Source organism: Zeus faber (genome assembly GCF_960531495.2).
Source record: "Zeus faber genome assembly, chromosome: 10".
Lineage (NCBI taxonomy): Eukaryota > Metazoa > Chordata > Actinopteri > Zeiformes > Zeidae > Zeus > Zeus faber.
This window is the reverse complement of record NC_137199.1, coordinates 28,988,181-29,010,946: the sequence shown is the minus strand read 5'-3', so window position 1 is coordinate 29,010,946 and position 22,766 is coordinate 28,988,181. Positions and strand designations below refer to the sequence as shown.

Here is a 22,766-nt window from a genome sequence, read left to right as displayed (position 1 = left end):
TCAGTAATCTCTCCCCCTATCTCTTGCTCTCTCTCTCTCTCTCTCTCTCGCTCGCTCAAATAGTCCGCAGCACTGTTTGAGTTGACAGATGAAGACCAATTACACTAACTGTATCATTAACTCGGGGGGGCTCTTCCCCGCCATCTCCCAGAACATACACTGATAATCCTGCTGGCCCTGGGTTGAACTGGCCATTAACAGCCCCTCCACAGATCTGTGTGTGTGTGTGTGTGTGTGTGTGTGTGTATGTGTGTGTATGTGTATGTGATACTCAGAAGACGAGGAGCCTGGTGTTGGAGATGACTGTGAAACAATATGTGTTGTTGAGTGTGTTAAAGATCGAACGTGGTCTTATGAGAAAAATAAGCACCTTCGGGAGGCACTGATACATCTGCTTGAGAGGGAGGGAGAGAGAGGGAGGGATAGAGGGAGGAGGAGCAGGTATACAGCGTGTGCAGTCAGTATGTGTTTGCCTTTCAAGCTGTTTCAGCTCTTGGGGCGAAGAGAAGAAAATGCAGCAGCGGACGGAGCGGGAGAAGCGGGAGGCCTGGAGCCGTGGGGGGTCGCGGACAGACATGGAGGCAGACACACAGACAAGGGAGGTGGACAGAGAGACAGGGTGGTGGACAGCCAGGTTGGTGGACGGACGGGAAGGCGGGCAGACAGGGACGCAAACCGGGGGGGGCCTGTCGCCCCTGCTACCTGGGTGAGACGGGGCGAATCGTAGCAGATGCGGCCGACGGAGAGCGTGAGAGACGGCCTTTGGGGCTGGGGAAGAGGGGGGCGATGTTTATTATGGATGGAGTGACGTGGTGGTGGGGAAGGGGGGTGTGGGGGTGGGGTGTGGCTTGTCCGGGGAGCGGGGGAGGCCAGTAAACTGCTTGTGAAATGAAAATGGCTCTTTAGCAGAATCCAGAACACTTGGTGCTGCGCTGAATCAATGTCCCTTGATTTACTGTCTGAAAGCCTGTCGGAGGGAGGGGGGAGGGAGGGAGGGAGAAGTAGACGGGGCATGAAAGTGGTGGGGGGTTGCTGGTTAGGTTTGGGGGGTGGGGGGGGGGGGGTGGACGCAGTGAAGTTAAGGCTGTGTGAGAGGTGGGGTGGGGTGGGGTGGGGGTCCGCTCCGTCAGGGTGACAGCGGGGGGAGGAGGAGCAGGCTCAGAGGGGACCGGCCGCTCTGCAAAGTGGAGATACAAAGTCAGTGTGTCAAGCTGATCCGGGAGAAGGGCAGGCTGCCTGTTCTGCTCTGGGTGGTTTGTTTGTTTTGTTTTTTGTGTTTTGTTTTTTTTGGGGGGGTTGTCCACGGTCGTTTGAGGAAAAATCAATCTGGGGTCGTGGGGGGGGGCGGGGGGGTCCTTGAGCTTTCACTATTCCACCGAGGCAGATTGGTGCACGGAGCCTGAACTTTACAACCGTACATGATGGGGCTAATCTGTGCGCCGGGGGCGGTGTATAGATTGTCACCCCCCCCCCAAAAAAAGATCTCCTTCAAAGGCCGTTCTGGTTCGATTCCCCGCCCTCTGGTGTCAGGGGGACGCGTGACTCCTCAACATGCTCAGTCGGCGGTGGCAGTGATCGCTCGCTGTTCTCGTTCGCCGCCTCTCGTGATTGAAAACGAGGCCCCTGGGGGCCCCTGGGGGCCCGCGGAGCCCAAGGCCTTCTCCTTCTTCCGTGTTTAGGGGCATTGAGCTCGGGGTTTGGGTCTCCGACATCAGTGGAGCAGCCGCCTCTCCCGTGCACCCTCCAGCGGGAGCTTGTGAGGGAATGCACTATCTGGTGTTTGTGTGTCCTTTGACTTTATTTACATCTGTCTGAGTCAAACGGGACGCACGCGCGCACGTACGCACGTACACACGCACGCACGCACGCACGCACCCACGCACGCACACGCGCATGCACGCACATACACACGCACGCACACACGCACGCACGCACGCACACACGCACGCACACTTTCAGGTTTATCTCTGGGGCCTGACATCTCCGCTGAGTGTTCCTTCACCAGACTCTCAGGAGAGCGGTTTTGTGTGCGGGTGGTGTTGGGTGGGGGGGTGCTTGGTGTTGATGGTGCTGGGGGGGTTGGTTTTATTTTTATTTTGAGTGTTTAATGTATTAAAAGGGGCTGGGGTAATGAATTATAATCTTTAATGCAGAAACCGATCGATACCGCCAGAGAATAAATCAGCTTTTACTGAGAGACTCTTTAATACACTGGGGGAGAGAGGGGGGGGGGGGGGGGAGAGAGGGGGAGAGCGTTAGGATGGACTGAGCGAGGGTTCGGAGAGGGACGGAGGACGGGACAAGCGGTGTGAGGTGGAGGGGGGGGGGGGGTGACGGAAGGGAGGAAAGGGGGGGCGGGGAGGGGAGCACGTGGGGAAAATGGGTGAGGGGGGGGGGGGGGGGTTCACCTTTGAGGCGAACCCCATCCGGTAAAAAGCCTGTGGAAAGCGGCAAGACTTCTGACAGCTTTGTGAGGAGAGGCACGTGGAGGTGGTGTGTGTGTGTGTGTGTGTGTGTGTGTGTGTCTGTCTGTGTGTCTGTCTGTCTGTCTGTGTGTGTGTTGTGTGTGTGTGTGTGTGTGTGTGCGTGTGCGTGTGTGTGTGTTGCGGGGACGGGGGGTGGGGGCTAATGGTGTCGTGCTTGTTATTCCCCTCCCAGGCTGTATTGTCTTACCCTTCAGCACTCCCCTGCCCACACCCCCACCCCCCCAACCCCCACCCCCTGCTCACCCGTCGCCCTGGGGCGAGGCCTAATTAATTGAATTACAGAACCGCTTCTCGATCAAAGATCACCTCTCAGCTCCGCCGTCAGACCGCGGGAAAACAATCAACCCTCCACCCCCACCCCCACTGAACTTTCAAAAAGCCGTGCGCTGATTCCAGATCAGCCTCCAGGTGGGAAAGGGCCTTTCTCCACCGATCGGTCCACAGGTCAGGCCGCTACGGGATCGCATGGACATGAAAGAGCGGGCGGCGCAGAGCGGCTTCTCCAACGCCGTCGAGCACCGGCCGCGTAACACATCCACTCAGCGGCAAGGGAAGAGGTTGTGGTCTTTTTTTTTTTGTTTGTTTTTTTGTTTGTTTTTTTCCTCTCCGCTCACCGGAGACTCTTTAGCGAGCCGCTGCCATTAAAGTTTAAAAACTCGGGCGAGGAGTGAGCGCGGCGGCGGCGGCGGCGGCGGCAACAGGACCGCAAAAAAATATTAATAAATACCCGAAAAAGAGGAGGAGGAGGAGGAGGAGGTGGTGGTGCAGCAGAGGGGCTCGCCCCCAGAGGGAGCGGGAGTGGCGCTCCACCGCCGGCGTTGGCCTCCGCCCGCACCAGCGTCCTTAATAATTGAGCGGGCGAGCAGCTCTCGAGGTCCCTCTGCGACGTCATCCAGAGCCGCCATCTATCACTGATTGGTCTAAGAGTCAGGAGAGTCGATCGCCTTTAACCATTTTGTTCTCGGGGTTTTTTCTTTGGGCTTTTGTTTTTTTGGGGGTTTTTTCCCCCGTGCGGCCGGGTTCGCTGGACGGCGAACGGCGGGATCATTTATTTATGCCGCCGAAGGAATACAGTGTGTAAACAGAGGTCAAAGTGTTTTTCATAAATCCTGTTGATTTCTTCTTTTTTTTTTTTTCTTGCGCGCGGGGTTCGCGCTGCATTTCGTTGCGTTTAACTCCGGCGTCAATACGGCGCTGAATGTAAATGAGGAGAATAGTGCACGGCGGGCTTCAGGTGCGGGGTGCATGCGTGGGGCTGCGAGCGTGCCAAACATCCTAAAAGCAAAGAGCGTCGGGGCTCCGCGTCGCGCCGGTGTTTGTGCCGGAGGGCGTGTGCTGCTTTGCTCTCATCATCGGCCTCCGAGTGACTGGCAGGCCCCGCATCCCACCACCCTCTGCCCTGCGCTCACTCGGGCGGATCAGCGCACAGCCTCCGTCGTGCATCCCAATTCTGCACAAACACAATGTTCGAAACCGAGGGTGGTGGGTGGGGGGTCTTTTTTTTGATTAATGTCGGCATGACAACTACATAATTCATGAATTGTATTAGCGCTCAATTTGTCATTTGCAAATCATAATTCTGAATGCTTGTCTTTTGGTCAGACGCACGCACGCACACGCACGCACACACACACACGCACACACACACGTATATGTGCAGGTGCGTGTGCGCATTTGCACCAGTTTCCACCGGAAACGCTGACGTATATAAAGCGCAGCTGCTCCTTGGATGCTGCCCCCCTGGTAAGTGGGCTCGTGATGAACTCTTGGGTCGGCTCATTTGGAGAGCTGTATGCAGATCCACCGTGCGCACGTGCACACGCACGTGCACGCGCACGTGCACGCGCACGTGCACGCGCACGCCACCGACCCCGTGCCTGTCTGTCTGTCTGCCTGGTGGCGGCAGCGTGCTCGGCTCCACACTGACACCATTTGGCGAAGCCGAGAGGGGCTTAGGGAGGATTCCCGTTCAAATCCCGCAGTTCATTTGCCTTAAAAATAGATCAGTGGTTGGGATTTTCAAACATATGCCGCCGAAGAGCGGGTCGGGGAATTTGTCTCTTTGCTTTGGCTTTTTTCCAGGTTAGTCAAACTCTGGACCGATTTGAGAAGGGGGAGATTGCGGTTTCAAGTGGGATGCAGGCATTGATTTTCGGTGGTTCTGCAATTCCAAGTCCCCATTGATGCCGGTGCTTGAAAACTGCACTTTAGAGCACACCGTGTCCAGAGGACATCACACGCCTACACGCTCACAAAACATGTTCCTTGCAAAGGGGTTTGGCTCCAACCAGAACTGTTTACTGTTTTTCACTTGTAAACCCATTTTTTGGAAGTAGAGGCTTCTTTGGTCGTTTTATTTTTGAAGAGCCAAGTGTGTGTTTTTTTTTTTGTTTTTTTTGCGCCGGATCTCTGATCCCTTTTTTGGGAAGGCAAGGCGGGTGAGACAGAACCTTTCTCAAGTTTGTTTCTCAATCATCTCCTTTATAATAAGGGTTGAGCATTAAAAATGTAAAGTTTAAGAGCGCCCAAACCGTGCACTCGGCTCTACCGTTTTTCTTTTTCTTCTCACGGGTCTGCACTCGTTTCGTTTTGGGAAGCTCATTTGCACTTAGATTCTTTTTTTTTTTTTTGGTGTACCTACAGTCACTGGAATTTCGTCGGACAGAACTCCATTAGGGCCCGGCGGGCTGATCTCCCGAACTATCAAACACAGGATGATAAACAAATCCTTAAAAAAAGCGGAAGGCCTTCGCTTTTGAGCCAAGGTGGAACAAAACACAACCCTGTTTTCTGAAAATCTCCCGTTTTCCGCTTTTTATAAAATTGGGATGTTGTGGAGAGAGCATTTCACGGCCAACGGGTCAAATCTGCGGACGCGCTGGCGTATCGATAAAACTCAAAAGAAGCAAGGACATCCCAGATTTGTCTCACACTTCAACTTTGCATCGCGATCGACTTGTTTTTCGTCTTTGGTTCTTCAAAAGGATCCGGGGGTCCGGCCTTGCAGAGGTTCAGGCTTCCAGACGCAGCGGTCGGAGGGAGCCGAGCGGGGAAATTCACACGTGGCAGCGCAGACAATAGCTGTGTTTATTGCTACTCCACACAGAGACAAATACTCAGTCGGTGGCAAATTAATTTCACTTTTGAACACGTACTCGATGGAATGGGCCTGTTTATACCAGTGACAGAGGAATCAAACTAGTTTGCTGCATTGTAGTGACGGTTGCTTAATATTGACGCCAATAATAAACGAACCACGTAACGGCAGATTATCGTCCTCAACGCGGCTTCATCGAGCGGATCAACAGACGACAGGTCAAAACAGAAAAGGAATGGGCGGGGGGACCAAGCCGGGGCGCAGGAAGGCAGGGGGCAGGCCCCGGCTGCGCCTGATTCGTTCGTCGACGCCGTTTCGCTCCGCTCCGCCTTCTCCGAAAGCCCCCCCGCGCCGCAGCCCGAGACGATGAAAGCCTCGATCCCGGCCAAGTGCGCGCAAATGTTTTGATGCATTTTTCTTTCTCTTCATTTCCGGGCCTGAGTGCTATGAGTCAGGCGCCTGCCGCTCTTTTGTTCTCCGCGGCAGATTTACACTCCCGCGGCCCCAGAAAGGTGTTTCATCTCTTAAAAGCCCCCCCCCCCCCTCCCCCCAACGACAGGAGTCGCACATTCCCTTGAAGTATTTATTCATTCAAGTATTCCCGAATAAAATAGAAATTCACATGGCGCGGTGACCGCTTTACAGTTAATCTTCTCAAGTTATACAAAATAGTCTTGTTGAACAATCCGAAACACTGTTTCTGGGACGAGTGTTTACTCGCTGTTTTTCTGCCTGAGTTTGCCAGAGAGAGAGAGAGAGAGAGAGAGAGAGAGAGAGAGAGAGAGAGAGAGAGAGAGAGAGAGAGAGAGGAGCACTTGATGTAAGAGCGCTGTAATGCAGAGCGCACACTGTTAAATAATATAAATACAGTGCGGAGCAGCGGTTATGGGGTTTCACTGCTGCAGTCAGGTTTACAGAGCAGCTTTTAGTTCAGCTCTTGGCGCGCTGGATAATTCCACCCGGACGGCGGGGCGCGTGATCGTCTTCGTGGCCTCGCTCTCTCTCTAGCTGTCTTCCCCTCTCTCCTCCACGCCCTCCACCTCCTCCACCTTCTCCTCCCCCTCCCCCTCACCTTTCCCCCCGCCGCCCTCCCCCACGCTCCCCCGGCTGGTGACGGACGAGCGCTCCTCTCGGACGACGCCCTTGTCTCCCCGCGTGTCCTCCCAGGGGACGGAGCTGCTTCGCTGGGCAGAGCCGAGATGCAGGCGGGGCGGCGTCTTCTGGTCCCCGGGGCTGAAGGACTGGGAGACACCCGAGGCCCCCCTGGCGCCCAGGCCCAGCCCCCAGCCGTGGCGGGAGCCCAGCTTACGCCGGCCCCTGGGGCCCGAGTGCGCGGCCGGAGGAGAGCCCGGGGCCGAAGCCTCTTTCCGATTTGGGGAGGGAGAGACCGGAGCACTGAGCGGGTCTGAGGGAGTAAGTCATAGAGCGTTATTAGTAGTATTCCTTTTATTATTAAAAAATAGAGACGAGAACAATATCAATTTCATTTAGTTCTTTTATGCTTTTTTTCCCTTGGTTCCCAATTGAAAAATGTAGCTTCATCCCAGGATCCAGGTTTATTGTTGGTGAACAGCAATGACTTTAACTTGAACTTGAACTCAAGTTTTTTTCCCCCAAACGACAGTTTGAGCAGATAAGCAGCGGGAGCCTCAGTCACCTCAGCGCAGCCTCCGAAATTCAAAACCGACAGCGAAAGGGCCGAAAAAAATAAAATGATGGAATATCAGGAGAAGACAACGGAAGGTAGAAAGGCAAACCGTGGAACGTTCTGAAAAAGATGCAGATATCTGCCGAACCTCCCTCCCGCCCGAGCGCAGCCTCTGCAGAGCTCTGCTCCGGCGCACGGTTGGCCGGCTTCAATAACAGACCCCGGGGCTCCAGGGGGGAGATCTGAGCGAGACGGAGCGCCGTCGACACCGACCGCGCTTGGTAGTCATGAGATGATTTGTATGCAAGCCTTTATTCTCTCCTGATGTGTGTGTGTGTGTGTGTGTGTGTGTGTGTGTGTGTGCGTGTGCGTGTGCGTGTGTGTTAATGAGGCTCCCATGAAAGGCGTTCGTCCTGCGCGCGCGGGTGTGTAAAAAAAGTGGGACAAATGGGTAAAAAAAATTGTGTAAAAAGGCTCCACGACCAGTTTGTTTTATCTGCGTGAGGTTGTTTTATCTTCCTTTACTGTGTGTGTGTGTGTGTGTGTGTGTGTGTGTGTGTGAGTGACGGAGTCAGCAGAGCGCGGCAGTGAGAAAAAAAAAGTGTGTGTGTGTGTGTGTGTGTGTGTATGTGTGTCTCACCGGGCTGCGGCGTGTGTGCGTCTGGTGTGTATTCTGTGCTGTTGGCTAGGTTTTCAACACTGCCGGCGGCAGTGAAGAGGGCGCGGCCCTCCCGGCCCCCCGCTCCCCCCCCTCCCGCCCGGGACTTGATTAGTTTCTTCATCCTGTCTGCGATCCAGTTGGACTTCCTGCAGGGAAACGAGGAGGGAGGACATGGATAATTCAAGAAAAAAGCTGCAATCAGGGAATCGGTGTGTTGTGTGTGTGTGTGTGTGTGCCTGTGCGCGTGCTTGGTATTTACGTTGCAGACTCCGAAGATCTTGACGACTGGATGTGAGAACTTACGTCATAAATTTCTTGTGTCGTTCAAATTTTCCCTTTCACATCGTGTTTTTCACTTTCGATTCACACGTTTGCGAATTCAGACGGTGTGTAAATATTTTTCACGAGGGGAAACTTCCAACGTCGACGTTCGCCGTAATTTTACAAGTCCTCACATCGAGTTTACAAGCTCTGGGGTTCTGCAAAATAAATACCTTCATAGCTTTAGTTAATCCCGGGGAAGGAGCATCGTCAACTTCGTGATGCGGAGGTTTTTTTTTTTATGAGACCTGAGAGCGAAATAACTTTGTTTTACTTGGCTTTACTGGCTGGAGATGGCCCGGCTGGCTCCAGAACTCTGTATTGGTCCATGATTTTCTCCACCAACTTCTGCTTCTCCCTACGGAGCTCACTCAGCTTCTCCCTGGAGGGGGAAAAAAAAAAAAACGTGTGTTTTTTGCGTCTGAGGAAAGGGAGAACAGCCTGGAGGAGCATGGAAGAAAATGGAGTGGGAGGACTATCTATCCCTTTTGCTTGCGTGCGTTCATTATCAGTGGGAGATTATGCAGCGTGTGTGTGTGTGTGTGTGTGCGTGCGTGCGCGCGTGCGTGCGCGCATGCCAAACCCAGCAGAACATAACCCCCTCCATAAAAACTCCTCATGCCCAGGGACTCGGCTCCGTGTTTGAGTCGGGCCCTTTTCCGCTCCCATCAGTGGCAGGACTGGATCATTCGGCTGCCACGGCGCCCACGCCGCGCCGCGCGGACAGTCCCGGGCCGGGTTTGGGGCGCCCTCCCTGGGCTCATAGCGGCTGAAAGCCAGCAGCGACGAAGAAACCATCGCTCACATGTATGGAACTGTTTACAGCTTTGGTTGTTGAGATAAGGGTTAGGGTTAGGGTTGAGACAAGGCGTCATTAACCCCCGGAGGGAAATCCAACAGCAAAAGCAGTGCAGTTGAGAAAGAGATACAAATCTAAATGGCATAAGAAATAACACATCTGCATACATCTATATCTACACAAAGTTAATATGAGGGAGCACGATATGGCAGGTGTGAGTCAGTACAAGTTACAGTATTGCGGCATTACGCATAAAAATGGCGCAGAGTACGTACAGAGTATGTATTCAAAATGTAAATGGATGTTAAATTATTACGGACTCCGACCTTGGGCCCACCAATGAAGTAATTGTTAAAGCGGTAATCCATAAATTATCATCGTCCCAAAATTCATCCCTGAAACCTCCCTGGATGGCAGGATCCACTTTTTTTTCCCCCGAGCGTTTTCAGCGTCAATGGGGAGGTTAAAGTTGGAAACTCCACTCCTGTGGCAGGAAGACTGCGCTGCACTTGCGCTGAAGCCGTTGATCTCAGTGTTCCCCCCCGAGAACCGGGTTGAAAGCGCGCATGTGGAAAAACTTTTTGCCGCCCCTGCGACGGCGTCTCCTTAAGGGAACCCTATCCAAGTGATACATATGAGTGGGATGCAAGCAATTTCAGGGGCACTTGTTCCAAAGTAAAAAACAATAATAATAAAAATAAAAGAAAAACAGAAGAAGAAGGGAGCAGATGGGAGGGAGAGAGCAGGCGGGTGAGGAAATCCGTCAGTTGTCTTTGACAGAAATATTCAGAGTTCCCGCCTCGCCGGAACGCAGCGCCAGCACCCGAGCGCGGCAGCCTCTCCCCCGCCATGCCACAGCCCTCCATTGGCCCGTTGTGTGTCTCAGGGTTTAGACTGGATGCTCACATCTCAGCAGCATGTACAGTCGGCGAAAACACCGGATCTCCCTCGCCATAAATGTCTTTTATTATATTTGTTTTGAACATGTTGGTTCATCTGACGGCTCTTTTAAATGACCAAAGCCTGTGGCACTTTAATGAGAGAAAGCGAGCCCTTCACAGTGAAAAACAGAATAACAGCCCTTCAGACCCTAATAATAAAATAATTGGGAATGGTAATTTGGATTGTTTGTGAGCTGATATTAATATAACAATAATATTTTGACTGTTAGAGGTCAATCCTCCACCCCCTGAATGGAATTGAACCCAGGCAATGTTGACGATATCAAATCTTCATCTTACAAATTCACACATCACATCATACACATGTATGACAAGGCTGGTAGTTTACTAAGCTCATTAATAATGTATTTCCCCTTTCCCCTTTCTCATGGAAGTGAGCTGCAGTAATAATGCATTTTTTGCTTGTACAGTTGTTTTTTTCGTTTTTTTCAAATGACACACACCCACACACACAGTAAAACCTCAGTCTGCTTTCATCGTATTCTACTGTATTCTATATGTATATATACTGTATATACACTGTGTATATATATATTTTTATATATACATACATGTTTTTTTATCTTTTGGTATTATATTTTCTTTTATATAATCTTTTTTGTTAGTTTTATTTATTTATATTAATATATATATATTGTATAAATGTTCTTGTTTGTTTTATTTATCTATATTATATGTGTGTATGTATGTGTGTATATATATATATATATATATATATATATATTTTTTTTTTTTTTTTTTTTTTTTTTTTCCATGTAAGATGGCATCTCAATTAGTGTGTGTGTGTGTGTGTGTGTGTATGTGTGTGTGTGTGTGCATGTGCGCCTACTGGTACTCCCTCTGCTGTGTGTGGTGCTGGTCACGGCGCTCCAGGCTCTGCTCCAGTAGGGACCGGTTCTCCTTCAGAAGGCTCTGGTTCTGCTCCACCAAGTGACGGTTTTCTTCCTCCATGTTCCCCTTAAGCTGGGTCAACAGCTACACACACACACACACACACACATAATTAAAAGCACACAGGCAAAACCCTATGAACGGAAACCAAATTCAATTAAAGATTAAAGCTGCACCTTTGCTTCTAGAGAAGGGCAAGTGTTTCAACAATGTTGTATAAATCTGTGTGTGGCTGTGCATGTACTGTATTTTTATGTTGGGGGTTTTTTCTTCCTCTACTTCTTCTTATTATTATTATCATTATTAATTATTATTACTAGGAAATTGGGGATATTTCTAAGTGCCTAGGGAGTCAAGTCAAGTTTATATCCATCTTCAAACACAAAAGCAGTTTGTAGCAAAGAGCTTTAGGGAAGGTTATAAAACAGGAGTTAAGGCCGGAGGAGAAGAAATGTTATGCATGAATAATTAATGCACACACTCATAAGTACACATACTAAGAGCCGATCGAACATTAACAGGCCCATTACTATGATAATTAGCAGTAAGTAAGCAGAGTAGAAATAGATTTTAGGTTGATCCTTTAAAAAGATTCAGCTGATCTTCGGCTTTCAGGGAGACGATTCCACCCTCTAATGGGGCGCGCGTGAATTGCCTCATTAGAGCAGCGTGGCGTAGTGACTTGAACCCTCGCCAAACTCAAAGGTGATGGGAGAGATGACTTTGTCTGGGGAGGACTAGGAATGCAGCAATTAGGGCTGCCGCGCGGCTGGCGGGAGCGGAAGGAAGCGGTCCAGCATCCAGCCCGGCAAGCACTTGAACATAATGACACGCGGGTCGGGTTCAGGCCGGGGTCGGGACCGGATTTCTGGGGCAATAACGGGTGGGAATCTTGGAGCGTGGCTGCACGGTCAGAGTGGAGGCAGATGGCTGCCGGACGGGCTCAGCGGCTGGTAGGTGAGCGAGGGCGGTGTCACGGGCAAAACAAGGTGAGCGGACGAATTGGGGAGAGTCTAGAGGAGGAGGAAGGTCAGCTGGGGGAGATTTGCGGAGCACGGAGACCGAAACAGAAACCTATTCAGGTCCTCATTGGAGCGACTCATGGTGTGCCTCCGGCTTGGCAAAACACCGGTCAGTGGGTCGGTCGTTTTGCCGGGCTGTACGTTCAGTCCAGCTCCACTCGGCATCAATAACCAAGTCCTTCGGTGTTTGGCGGGTCTCTTTGAGCATGGAGTGCATAAAGGCTAAATTGGGTTCTGTTAACAAAGAAGATAGAACAATTGGCTTTGTACGGGAGGGACAGAAGGCCACAGCGCAGGCTCCTCATAGTATATTTTGGAAATAAGGCGAGGGCCCGGGAAATGTTGGCGAACGTCGGCACACATCTCCAGATTCCACGGATAATTGCGTCCACCACCATGAGACCTGCCATTGTTCTGTATTGGGACTGGGATCTAATTGTGTGTTTTGGTATTTCATTGAGTTGAGGATGTGGCCGGCGGGCGCACACTAGACCGGTAGAGACGGGGGTGAGAGGGGGAATTAGATAAGGACTATAACTGTCATGTACACATGGAACGTGTTAGACTGGGGTGGTGCTGGATGTGGGTGTGGAACATGGGGTGGCCATTTGGAGCTGGGTGATGGAGATTTGTGACAGCGCTGCCCGAGGTTTTCCCCTTCAGCGTTGGTAAACTTTGCTTCTGCGTGTGGCTCCCTTAATTATCGGCACAAGGGATTTAACATCAGATCCTCTGTATTTAAATTGTATGAAATTAATCCTAAATGAGGGAGCCAGTGTAAAAAAATTCCAGGACTGGAGTAATATGCTCATTTATTTTGCGGCTCAGCAAAGCCTGGCTAATACGAAACAGAAAAACAGAGAATTGCAAAATTATAACATGTACTATGACGCCTACGCCATTTAAGTCAGGGTAGAGGGCCCGGATTTTGGAGAAAGAGTTGTTAGGAGGTAGATCTCGCACACTCAAAGGTGGAGGTGCACTTAAAAAGACATGAGAGCAAAGCCTCTGGGTGAGTGACGCATGCTGTACATCCTGTCTGTCTGCTCCCCTGCATACCCGGTACTGGCTGGTGAGGCAGACGTTGCTGAGGTCCAGGCTCTGGTTGTTCTCCCTCAGAGCGCTGAGCTCCCCCTCCAGGCGCGTCCTCTCCAGCTGAGCAGCACTCAGCTCCGCTCTCAGCACAGAGCCCTGGGCCAGGAACTCGGCCTGGGCCGTCAGCCACTCCTGCTGCTGGGCCTGCAACCTGGAGGAGTGCGGCATGTGAGGAGGAGCCGACGCCCTGCGTAAACCGCGGGGGCGGCGGCGAATGGGGGGCCGAATGCGTCGGCGCCCCGACAGGAGACAGTCGCGAGTAATACGACTCATAAACGGAAATTACTCAATACATAGGATAGGTATTGGATAACACACACTGGAATAAATTGAACCTGCACTTGATAATGAAACATATTCGGTAATTTCCCGCCACAGAAACGTTCGTCTTTTATCATCCAAGTTTAGAGATGGATGTCTAGACACTTAAGGATTTATCGTGGTTGTAACGGTACACCAGGGGCTCATAACGAGTACTTTGAGTCTATATTAAAACTCAACCCTCCCCCCCCCCCACAAGGAATATGCCCAGGAATGATAGCTTTCAACAACTTCAAACTGTAATTTAGCCCCGACTGAGCCTTTTAGCTCCGAGGATCACACAACACGCATCAAAGAGGGAGATAACAAATGAAAAGAAAAACAGACACTTATCCGTCTGAAATGAAACACGGGACTTTTGTCTTCAAATCCTGAAGAGAAAAATAGAAAAACTCCATCTATCCAAACAGATTAACGCCTCGCTACACGTCTGGCCCCCCGTTGTCAAACAGATAGAGCCGTAGATAGAGGGAAGAAAATACACTTAAAAAGGCGAACTCGTGCTCAGAGGCTGAGGGGCTCCAGCTGCTGTGGAGAGTTACCTCTCCTTGTCCTCCTTCACTCTCTCCAGCTCCCGCTCTCTCTCCATCGTTCTCTGCGCTTCTCCTTCCATCTTCTCACTCTCAATCTTAATCTCCCTCTCTCGCTCCTCCAGCTGGGCCCGGGCATCCAGGAGCTCCTTGTACCTATTTTCAAATGGGGATTAGATCACGCGCAACATGACCACGATAAAACTCTCTAACTTAAATGAAATGAGAAGATGAATGACTGTGTGCGTGCGTGCGTGCGTGCGTGCGTGCGTGCACCTGGCCTCTAGCTCCCTGTGCTGGCCCTCCAGACTGCGGTTGCTGCTCCTCAGCTCAGAGTGTCTGTCCAGCACCTCCTCAAGCTCCACCTCCTGCCGCTGCTGCAGCGCCGTCATTCGCTCGAGGTCGTGTCTCAGCGTCTCGGTCCTGGCGTGCGATTCGTCGCGCTCCCGGGCCCACACCTTGGACTCCGCCTCCAGAGCCGCACACCTGGCCTCGCTCTCGCTGCAGCGTGCCAGCACCAAGACGTGCTGGGAAGTCAATGAGGCGTGCTCCACCTGTGTGTGTGTGTGTGTGTGTGTGTGTGTGTGTGTGTGTGTGTGTGTGTGTGTGTGTGTGTGTGTGTGTGTGTGTGTGTGTGTGTGTGTGTGTGTGAGAGAGAGAGATGGACCCCCTTTGTTCAATGACAAATACCAGTTATGTTTTTAAATGGCACAGGCTGTAACCAATGGTCCGGATCGTTGCCTTCATTAAAGCCGGCTTTACACTCACTCCGATAACCGCGAACTCACAAACGCACTGGAAGTCTCATTCATTCTGTCCCTGGAGACGCATAATCCTGTATACAAAATGCTCAGCCGGTCTGCGGTGCAGAATTTTCCAGATGTGTTGAAAGTTCACACTCTTGAATTTTGGTTTTGACAGTATGACAGAAAGTCCCTGTTTTGATTGGAACTGGGCTGAAAACTAAGAAAATAAGTTACATGTATAAAATAATGACAAAATTAACCCTAATGTTGGCTGTCCCCATATCCAATACCATAAGCTAATTTTTTTATATATCACTGTATTGTGTATTATTATTATTTTTTTTTTTTTTTGTATTTTGCAAACACTATATAAAGAATGTTTTTAAACTTTCGTGGAAAATAGCCAATGTCCAGCTGAGCAAAGTACTTGCTGTTGCGCAGGAACTCTACCATTTACCTCAAAATATTTTGTGATGCGAAATCCAGTCACTACGCAACTAAAATGCATTAAGACGGTCGCCAGATGTGGGGTTTCCACAGTCGGATCTCTTTTCCTATTCAGTACAAAGCCGGCTTAAGACTGGTACATGTACACATATTTGTGCACTGACTTCAAAGTATCCCTCCATCTTTCATTCTAAAGTCAACTGGACTGATAAACTTTTGTACCAGACTCTATCCAGATTTACAAAAGAAGAAGAAAAAAAAAAAGCACTTTTTTTTTTTCAGCCGTGTTGTGTCCGTGTGGCGGGTCACCTCACCTGCGACTGGGTGTGCAGCGTCTGCAGCTTGGTGCAGGACTCCTGCAGACTGAGCGAGTGACGCCTCAGCGCCTCCATCTGCTCCCTGAGGAGCTCACCCGCCTCCTGAGCCTGGGACGCCCGTGACAGCAGGGCCTCGCGCTCCGCCACCAGCAGCCAGTGCTGAACACAGAGGAGGAGGAGGAGGAGGAGGAGGAGAAGGAGGGGTGGTGGTGAGGAGGGGGATAGAGATACATATCAAGGTTTGAGTACAGAGGAAGGAAATGGAGGGGGCAAGTGTCAGGTAGGGGTTTTTTTCCTTACGTGGAAGGGAATATCCAATTGTCTGACTGTCAGAATCGGGATTACAATCACAGTCCGTTTATTTTGACCAAGCACATTTTCATATCCAAGGAATCTGGCTTTTCTATGGGCTGGTGAATAGCCGCAACGACAGAGAGGAGTAGCATAAAAAAGCAGCAGCAAGTCTAAAAAACAAGCGAAAAAACCTACAATTACAAAAACACAGACACAGAATGTGCTCTATGAACAAGCAGCATTAAGCGGTTGTGGCGGAGGATAGTGGCGGTGGGGCTGCTGGTACTGGTACTGTGGACATTAATATAAATGTAGTTGGAATATTTCTGTGCAAGATGAATAAATATGTATAGTTATGTGGACTATATACTGTATATGGACTATATACTGTATATGGACTATATACTGCGGTTTGCGTTTATCTAATTTTTTAACTCACAGATCATTATGTTTTTACGCTATTATACATGTGACAGATACTAATTAAAAATGTTACAACCCCTTAGTACATTATCAATATAGCTGTTCCCCAAAGGAAACACTCAAACCGTACCAAAGGACATTCCCACGGCCGAGCTGGACGTCTGCAATGTGTGTGACGCAGGTGATAAAAAAAATCCTTCACAGTGACATTGTCAGAGTGTGACCATTTCAATTCCCTGTTAGGTTGGGACCCCTGCTCCTGACATTGTGAATATTTGGAGCTGCGCTGGAAATTACCCCCTTCCTTACCCCGACAGAGTTAGCATGGATTTGCAGTCTGGAGCTGGGGGGTAGAAGCCTTAAACCCTGACAGCAGGGGTGTCGCTTTGTGCGTTCTGATGAAAAAAAAAAAAAAGCCATAAGCCCGACGCCGCAGCCCTGATTCACCGAGCTGCACGTGATGAAGACGCGGCGTTAGAGAGGTTAGCAGCGCGCCGTACTGTGTGTGTGTGTGTGCGGAAGAGAGAGAGTGAGAGGAGCAGGCGGAATAAGGGGGGGGATTAACAGTAACCGTGGCGACATATCAAAAGGGATTAGGAGAGACAGACCGGGAGCTCTGGGGGAACGGGGGGAACTTTGTGGCCATCGAACACCCCAGCAGGAACGTGGACGTAGTGCAGATGACAGACACACACACACACACAGGGATACACACCTCCTTCTCCAACTCCATTAACCTGTTGTGCAGGAGTCGCTCTCCCTCCGCCGCGGGGTCATCTTGAGTCCTGGAAAGGTCGTGACCGTCGCCCACTTCCAGGCCCGGAGACGTGTCGAGCGACGGAGGCGGCTGCGGATCACTCGAGTTTTCCGGAACCCGAGCGGGAGCGGTCGCCGTCCCCAAACTTCCCTTCCTTTCCCCCGAGCGGACCAGGCCGTTGCTTTCTTTCAGGAACCCGGAGAGGGACTCTATTTTCTCCTGCGATCGGCCGAGAGAGTCTCTGGCCGTCCTCAGGTCGGCTTCCGCCTTGTCCAGTTTGAGGTTGAGGCGCGTGACCTCGACGAGCAGCTCGCCGGACCGCGCCCGCTCCTCGGACACGTTCTGCCGGGGGGGGACGAGAGCCATAGTGTGTTACGCATTTATGGAGGTGTGTGAGCGTTTCCCCCATTTTTTATTTCCAAGATTCTGGAAACGCTAACGAAACAGCTGTCGAGCGAGTTGTGGCCACGTTTGTGCTGCGCGTATGGATGGAACAGTTGATGCACGAATTACGCCACATTAAGATGCATTTTCCCACTGTGTTCCCATTTCCCTATTTTTGGACCCTTTTTAAGATTTTTGCTTCCTTTTCAAATTTAAGGGTATCAACACTTCCCCAATGACCTGACTTTATTTCGATTTTTTTTTTTACTTACTTTTCTAAAACATTTTTAGTTTGGTTTCAGATCTCTAGCCACGATAAGCTGCCCGAAGAAATATTGACCTTGTTCAATCACCTTCTAATTGAATAAATCTATTTCGAGACTTTTCGTACCCCCAAAATTTTCCCTGACCTCCATTATCTGGTTTAATTTTCTAAATGATAGAAAATCATAGCTCGTTAGGCCTTGTTAAACTTTGCGTTTTTTGGGCAATTACTTTGTTAATTCATGAGAAATTAAATTTGATATTGATTTCTTCTCCCTGCCCCACACCTGCTTAAAATGTCTTTGTCTCATTAAACCATTTCACATTAAGCCTCTTACTACGTCCCTTGAAAAGTTTTGGGTTTTTTTGTTGTTTTTTTTGCGCTAAATATCCACCTATTCAGCACAGACCCAGTGTTACCCAATAAAGCGACTCCCAAAGAACCCCGCCGAGCTCTGCTTGGGCGAAGCCGCAGCGGGCGGCCCTGGCAGAGCGCTTCTGCCCTGTGAGGAGCACGTCGGAGGCGCGGCCGAGACGCAAACGGCGCTGAAGGGAAATGACCAGTGGATGATTTCCACTCTCCACTGCGCGCGGAGGAAGGAGCGCTTCACGCGAAAACGGCGGCGGCGTTTCGCACCGATTTCGATGGGGCGCCTGCGGCGCCGCCTCGCGACGTCGAGTCGGCGTTTTATCTGGCCGCCACGTGGGACGTCGGAACCGGGGGCGGCGGGTTTGTCTCGCTCATCAGCTTTTCCGGTCTGAGCAGCGGGGGCTTTCGGGTGTTGCTTCCAGCGTCCTGCCGCTTGTGTTTCATTAACCACCGCTGCTCGCGGTGACGAGTCGTGTGTCTAATCCCCCTACCCCCGTCCGGCCGTGTGCGGGTGGAGCCGCTCCGATGGGGAAAATAACGGAAAATGAACAGAACAACAGAAGTAACATCCCGACTGAGCACGAGCCGGGAGGCTCCATCCTCCTTGGATTCCGTCCCCGTCGCGCGATATCAAATTTTGATCGTTTCCTCTGACAGTATAGAGGTGACAGTCCTATATTATGGTATGTGGCACAGTGCGGAAGCTGATGAAGAAGCATTACTACCGAGACTATCTCAGATTCCGAGCTGGACCAGCTCAAATCACAAACAGGCTGTTATTTTGATTATTTTGCTGAGCAAAATGCCGTAAAAATGCCGTGACACTATTTAGCTGCCACCTTGTAACAAACAGCCATTTTGTGCCTTTGAGTAATGCCTGTGCTCTTCTATTTGCTGGTTCCACTGACGGCGGGGTCCGCCTTTCCCCCCCCCGACAAGAATGCAAAGATCGGGCGCTCCCAAGCAGTGAAGGGCATGAGGAATTGCTCTGCCAAATCTACTTTGCCTCCGAGGCAGATGATGAAGGGATGATCATAGACGCTCAAAGACCAGTCTGCGAGGCGTGCAGTCGAGCTTTTCCGACCAAATGAGAAGCACATGAACCCAGGCCGCGTGTGTATCTTCTGAATGCCGGCACTAGTTTGGTTGGATAATGGTAAATTAGCTAACTGTCCTTGAAGAATATACACATTTTACCATCATTTTAAAGCTACAGTGGTTCTTTTTTTGCAAAAAATGGCCGGATGCGAGGAGAATTTTCTTTGGCGTTTGCGGTTGAACACCAGTTCTCTTCACGTCACACGGGGGGGTTTGAATAAAGGAGAGTTTGCCGAGCGCATGGGATATAGTTGTATGCATGGGAAACACATGACAGTGAACACAGTTCTGCCTCCAAGTGCGGCTTGAGTATTGTACACGCTGTCTTTCATCCGCATGCCGTCTACTTTTCACACACACACACACACACACACACACACACACACACACACACACACACACACACACACACCTGGGTCAGTGAGCTAATCTTGCTCTGGGCCTCGGAGATTTGTTCATTCAGGTGCCGCTTGTCCTTTTCCAGATTCTCTAATCGATTTCCGAGCTCCTTCTCCGTGTCCCGTAGCTGATTGTAAAGCTCCTTCGCCTGAGAAAGATCCTGGCACAGGCGTCTACGCGCCCGGAGCCACAAGACAATTTGAAATCCAACACACAGGAGAGGTCATGTTCATTCTGCAATTGTTCTGGGTCTACTGTATATTGGACGCGCCGTGTCTTTGTGCAACAGGATAATATGTCTACAATTCCTGAATTCAATAAAGTACCTGATTAGGTAGGTTAATTAATAAAAGTGTTCAGGGCTCAGAAACAATTTACTGTTATCATAGATAGGTTTCTGTGTCATTTTGTGACACCGTTTTATAATCAGAATTAGCAATGATAAGAAGATATGAACTGAATGTGAGGCCTGAAATGATTTTCGATTCACTTCAAATTTGCAACCGTAATAGCACAATGATTTGATAAGAGCACAATTGATTTTATATATTTTTTTTACTTCAATTTTCGGCCACATTAAACTGTGAGATGAATGTGCCTGGAATACACCTGTTCAATTATTTCCTATATTTCCAGATTTTTCATACCCCCGAAAATCTCCTGACCCCTAATGTCTGAAGCAATGTTCAGATTTGTCAAATTTGTAGCTCATTAATTCATGCTATTAATTCATAATTCAATTTCAAATCAATTTACTAAAGCAGTTTCAGGGTAATATCAGACATATATCATAAAAAATTCCTCCAAATCCCACTAGTAAACTCTATGCTGTACATTTCAAATAGATGTACACTACTTTTTGGGATTGAGGTGAATCTGTGTGTGTGTGTGTGTGTCTGTGTGTCTGTGTGTGTCTGTGTGTGTTTGCCCACACGTGTGCGCGCACATACCGCTGCTCGGCGTCCAGCGCCCGTGCTCGCTGGTTGCCGTGCTCCAGGGCCCGGGCCGTGCTCTCCAGCTGCTGCCTCAGCCTGGCCGCCTCACGCTCCCTCTGCCGCGCCTCCTTCTTGCGCTCCTCCAGCTCCGCCTGGCCCTCCTCCTTCTCCTGCTCCAGCTGCGACGCCTCCAGCCGCGCCTGCTCCCGCGCCCGGCCCGACGCCTCGGCCTCCGCGGCGGCTTCGCGCAGCTCCGCCTCCAGCTCCTCCTCCCTCCGGCGGGCGCCCTCTAAGCTTCGCCCCTGGCGCTCCAGCTCCGTCCTCAGGGCTTGGTTGGTAAGCTCCAGTTGGTCGCCCTTGGGTGCAGAGGGAGAGGGTTCACAATATCGGGCCAGTGACAAGCTGCAGAACTGCTTCTGGGTTCATGTGTGTGTGTGTGTGTGTGTGTGTGTGTGTGTGTGTGTGTGTGTGTCACCAGAAGTAGATAGGTTGAGGACTACTTTTTTAGTGCAGTGGAGATAGGAAAACATCTCCCACTGGGGTTAATTTTAGAGCAGGTTTTGAATTTTGTAGCATATTGATGGAGGTTAATAGATTGTGTCATCCATTCACCTAGGCAAATTCAGCGCAGGCCAAATGAGTTATCCCAACAATTTAATTAAATTAGGTTTCTCACCCCTTCCAAATCATTTAGCAAGTAAATATTAAATCAGCTTCCAGTAAGGCTGCCTTTGAGTTTGCTGGGCCTGACGGTTTAATTAAGACTGACCCTCGACTCAACCCTGAATTCCCATTACATGGAATCGCTCTCCCTGGCAGTTTTTTTCTTTCCTCTCGTGTATTTTTCTGTCCTCACTCCTGACCCCTTTCCCAGAGCTGCTCCGGACGACCCCGGCCCCGACCCCGGGAGCGCCTGTGTGCGTGCGTGTGTTTACTCTCCTGACCTTCCGCTGGCCCGTGCGCAGGGCGTCCACCGCGCTCCGCAGCGTGTCCCTGTCTCTCTCCAGCGCCGCTCGCTCTCCCTCCAGGGCGGTGATGACCGTGGCCTGGATGGCCCACAGCTCAGCCTGGCTCCGCAGGCGACACAGCTCCTCCTCCATCACCAGGCCCTCTGCCTGCAGCACCTAACGCCCCCCACGGGACAGAGAGGGCGAAAACTCACTTACAGTCCTTCAGCCATGCAGCTGCTCAGCTGGCCATCTATCTGGGTGTCATGCCAGGGCTGGGGGGTAGTGACCAAATTAAATATCACAATATTTTTAGACAAATATCTCAATATTGATAATAATATAATACCACTACTACTACTACTAATAATAATAATAATAATAAGAAGAAGAATATTATTATTATTATTATTATTATTATTATTATTAATAATAATAATAATAATAATAATAATAATAATAATAATAATAATAATGATATATCACACAAGGAACATTTGAGAAATAATCATTAGTAATACTATTAATAATAGTAATCATAAGTAAGTGGATATTATGTCCATCTATCTATCTATATCTATTTATCTATCTATCTATCCATCTATTTATCTATCTTTCTTTTTCATTTTCATTCTATCTATCTATCTATCTATATCTATCCATCTATTTATCTATCTATCTATCTAACCACCATCCTACCCTAAAACCATTCATGCATTATGTAGTTTTTCATCTCAGTTGCAGCAACAGGATGCTGTCATCACTATTCATGTATTCATTCAATCCACTATCACTTTGCAAATAAATCTGGCCTTTGTTCTTTTGCCCTGCCTCTTCAAAGCTCTGCCGGCCCTTCATTTCTCCATCCATCCTTTAATCAGTTCGTCCACTCCACTATCACACCCATTCCATTCATTCACATATTCCATCTCTCTCTTACTTTCTCTCTCTCTTACTTTCTCTCTCTCTCTCTATATATATATATCTCTATATATTCACCCTACCTCTATCCGTCTGCGGGCCTCTCCCAGGCTCTCCACAGCCTTCTTCATCCTCTGCGACTCTGCCTCCAGCAGAACCAGCCTCTGCTCGGCTTCCCAGGCTCTGCGGCTCTGATCCCCCAGCTTGGAGCGCAGGTCCTGGGCCGCCAGCGTCTGCCGCTCCGCCTCCTCCTGCACCTCCTGGAGCCGGGTCATCAGGAGCCGCACCTCTGGATTGGAGGGGGAGCGCGACGGCCCTACCCCGTCCTCCGCTCCTCCTCCCCCCCTCCCTTCTTCCAGAGGGCCCCCTTTGGAGTCGCGTATGGCGTCGTCTTCCCTCCTCGGGTCGCCCTCCTCTGCGAGCCGCCTCTTCCTCCCTTTCTCCCGCTGTCCCCCCTCCGCCTCCCCCCTGTCCTTGGCTTGGACGCCTCCTCCTTGTCCTTCATCCGGGAGGAGAACCTCTTGGCCCACGCCCGCCTCCCTCCGACCCCCGAGGATCTCCCCTCCCGTCTCCCCTCCATCCTCCTCCAGCCTCCTCTGCGCTCCTTCCCCCTTCTCCCCGGGGGACTCGG

At 50.4% G+C, this 22,766-nt stretch overlaps 1 protein-coding gene across 1 annotated transcript in view; it reads right to left on the bottom strand.

The window, feature by feature from the left end:
- Nucleotides 1-5,463: 5,463 nt before the first annotated feature.
- The window catches only part of ccdc88b (coiled-coil domain containing 88B), a gene marked incomplete at its 3' end in the record, with an annotated part of 34,675 nt that continues 17,372 nt past the window's right edge, over nucleotides 5,464-22,766 (bottom strand). Inside the window, exons 16-29 of the mRNA XM_080008251.1 lie at nucleotides 22,219-22,653; nucleotides 21,212-21,391; nucleotides 20,283-20,623; nucleotides 19,346-19,505; nucleotides 16,776-17,159; nucleotides 15,341-15,502; nucleotides 14,110-14,387; nucleotides 13,846-13,989; nucleotides 12,947-13,133; nucleotides 10,804-10,949; nucleotides 8,488-8,595; nucleotides 7,872-8,038; nucleotides 6,656-6,988; nucleotides 5,464-5,579 (exon numbers count right to left, since the gene is read on the bottom strand). Coding sequence (XP_079864377.1) covers nucleotides 5,464-5,579; nucleotides 6,656-6,988; nucleotides 7,872-8,038; nucleotides 8,488-8,595; nucleotides 10,804-10,949; nucleotides 12,947-13,133; nucleotides 13,846-13,989; nucleotides 14,110-14,387; nucleotides 15,341-15,502; nucleotides 16,776-17,159; nucleotides 19,346-19,505; nucleotides 20,283-20,623; nucleotides 21,212-21,391; nucleotides 22,219-22,653 — 3,141 coding nt within the window. The remainder of the gene's footprint in view (nucleotides 5,580-6,655; nucleotides 6,989-7,871; nucleotides 8,039-8,487; nucleotides 8,596-10,803; nucleotides 10,950-12,946; nucleotides 13,134-13,845; nucleotides 13,990-14,109; nucleotides 14,388-15,340; nucleotides 15,503-16,775; nucleotides 17,160-19,345; nucleotides 19,506-20,282; nucleotides 20,624-21,211; nucleotides 21,392-22,218; nucleotides 22,654-22,766) is intronic.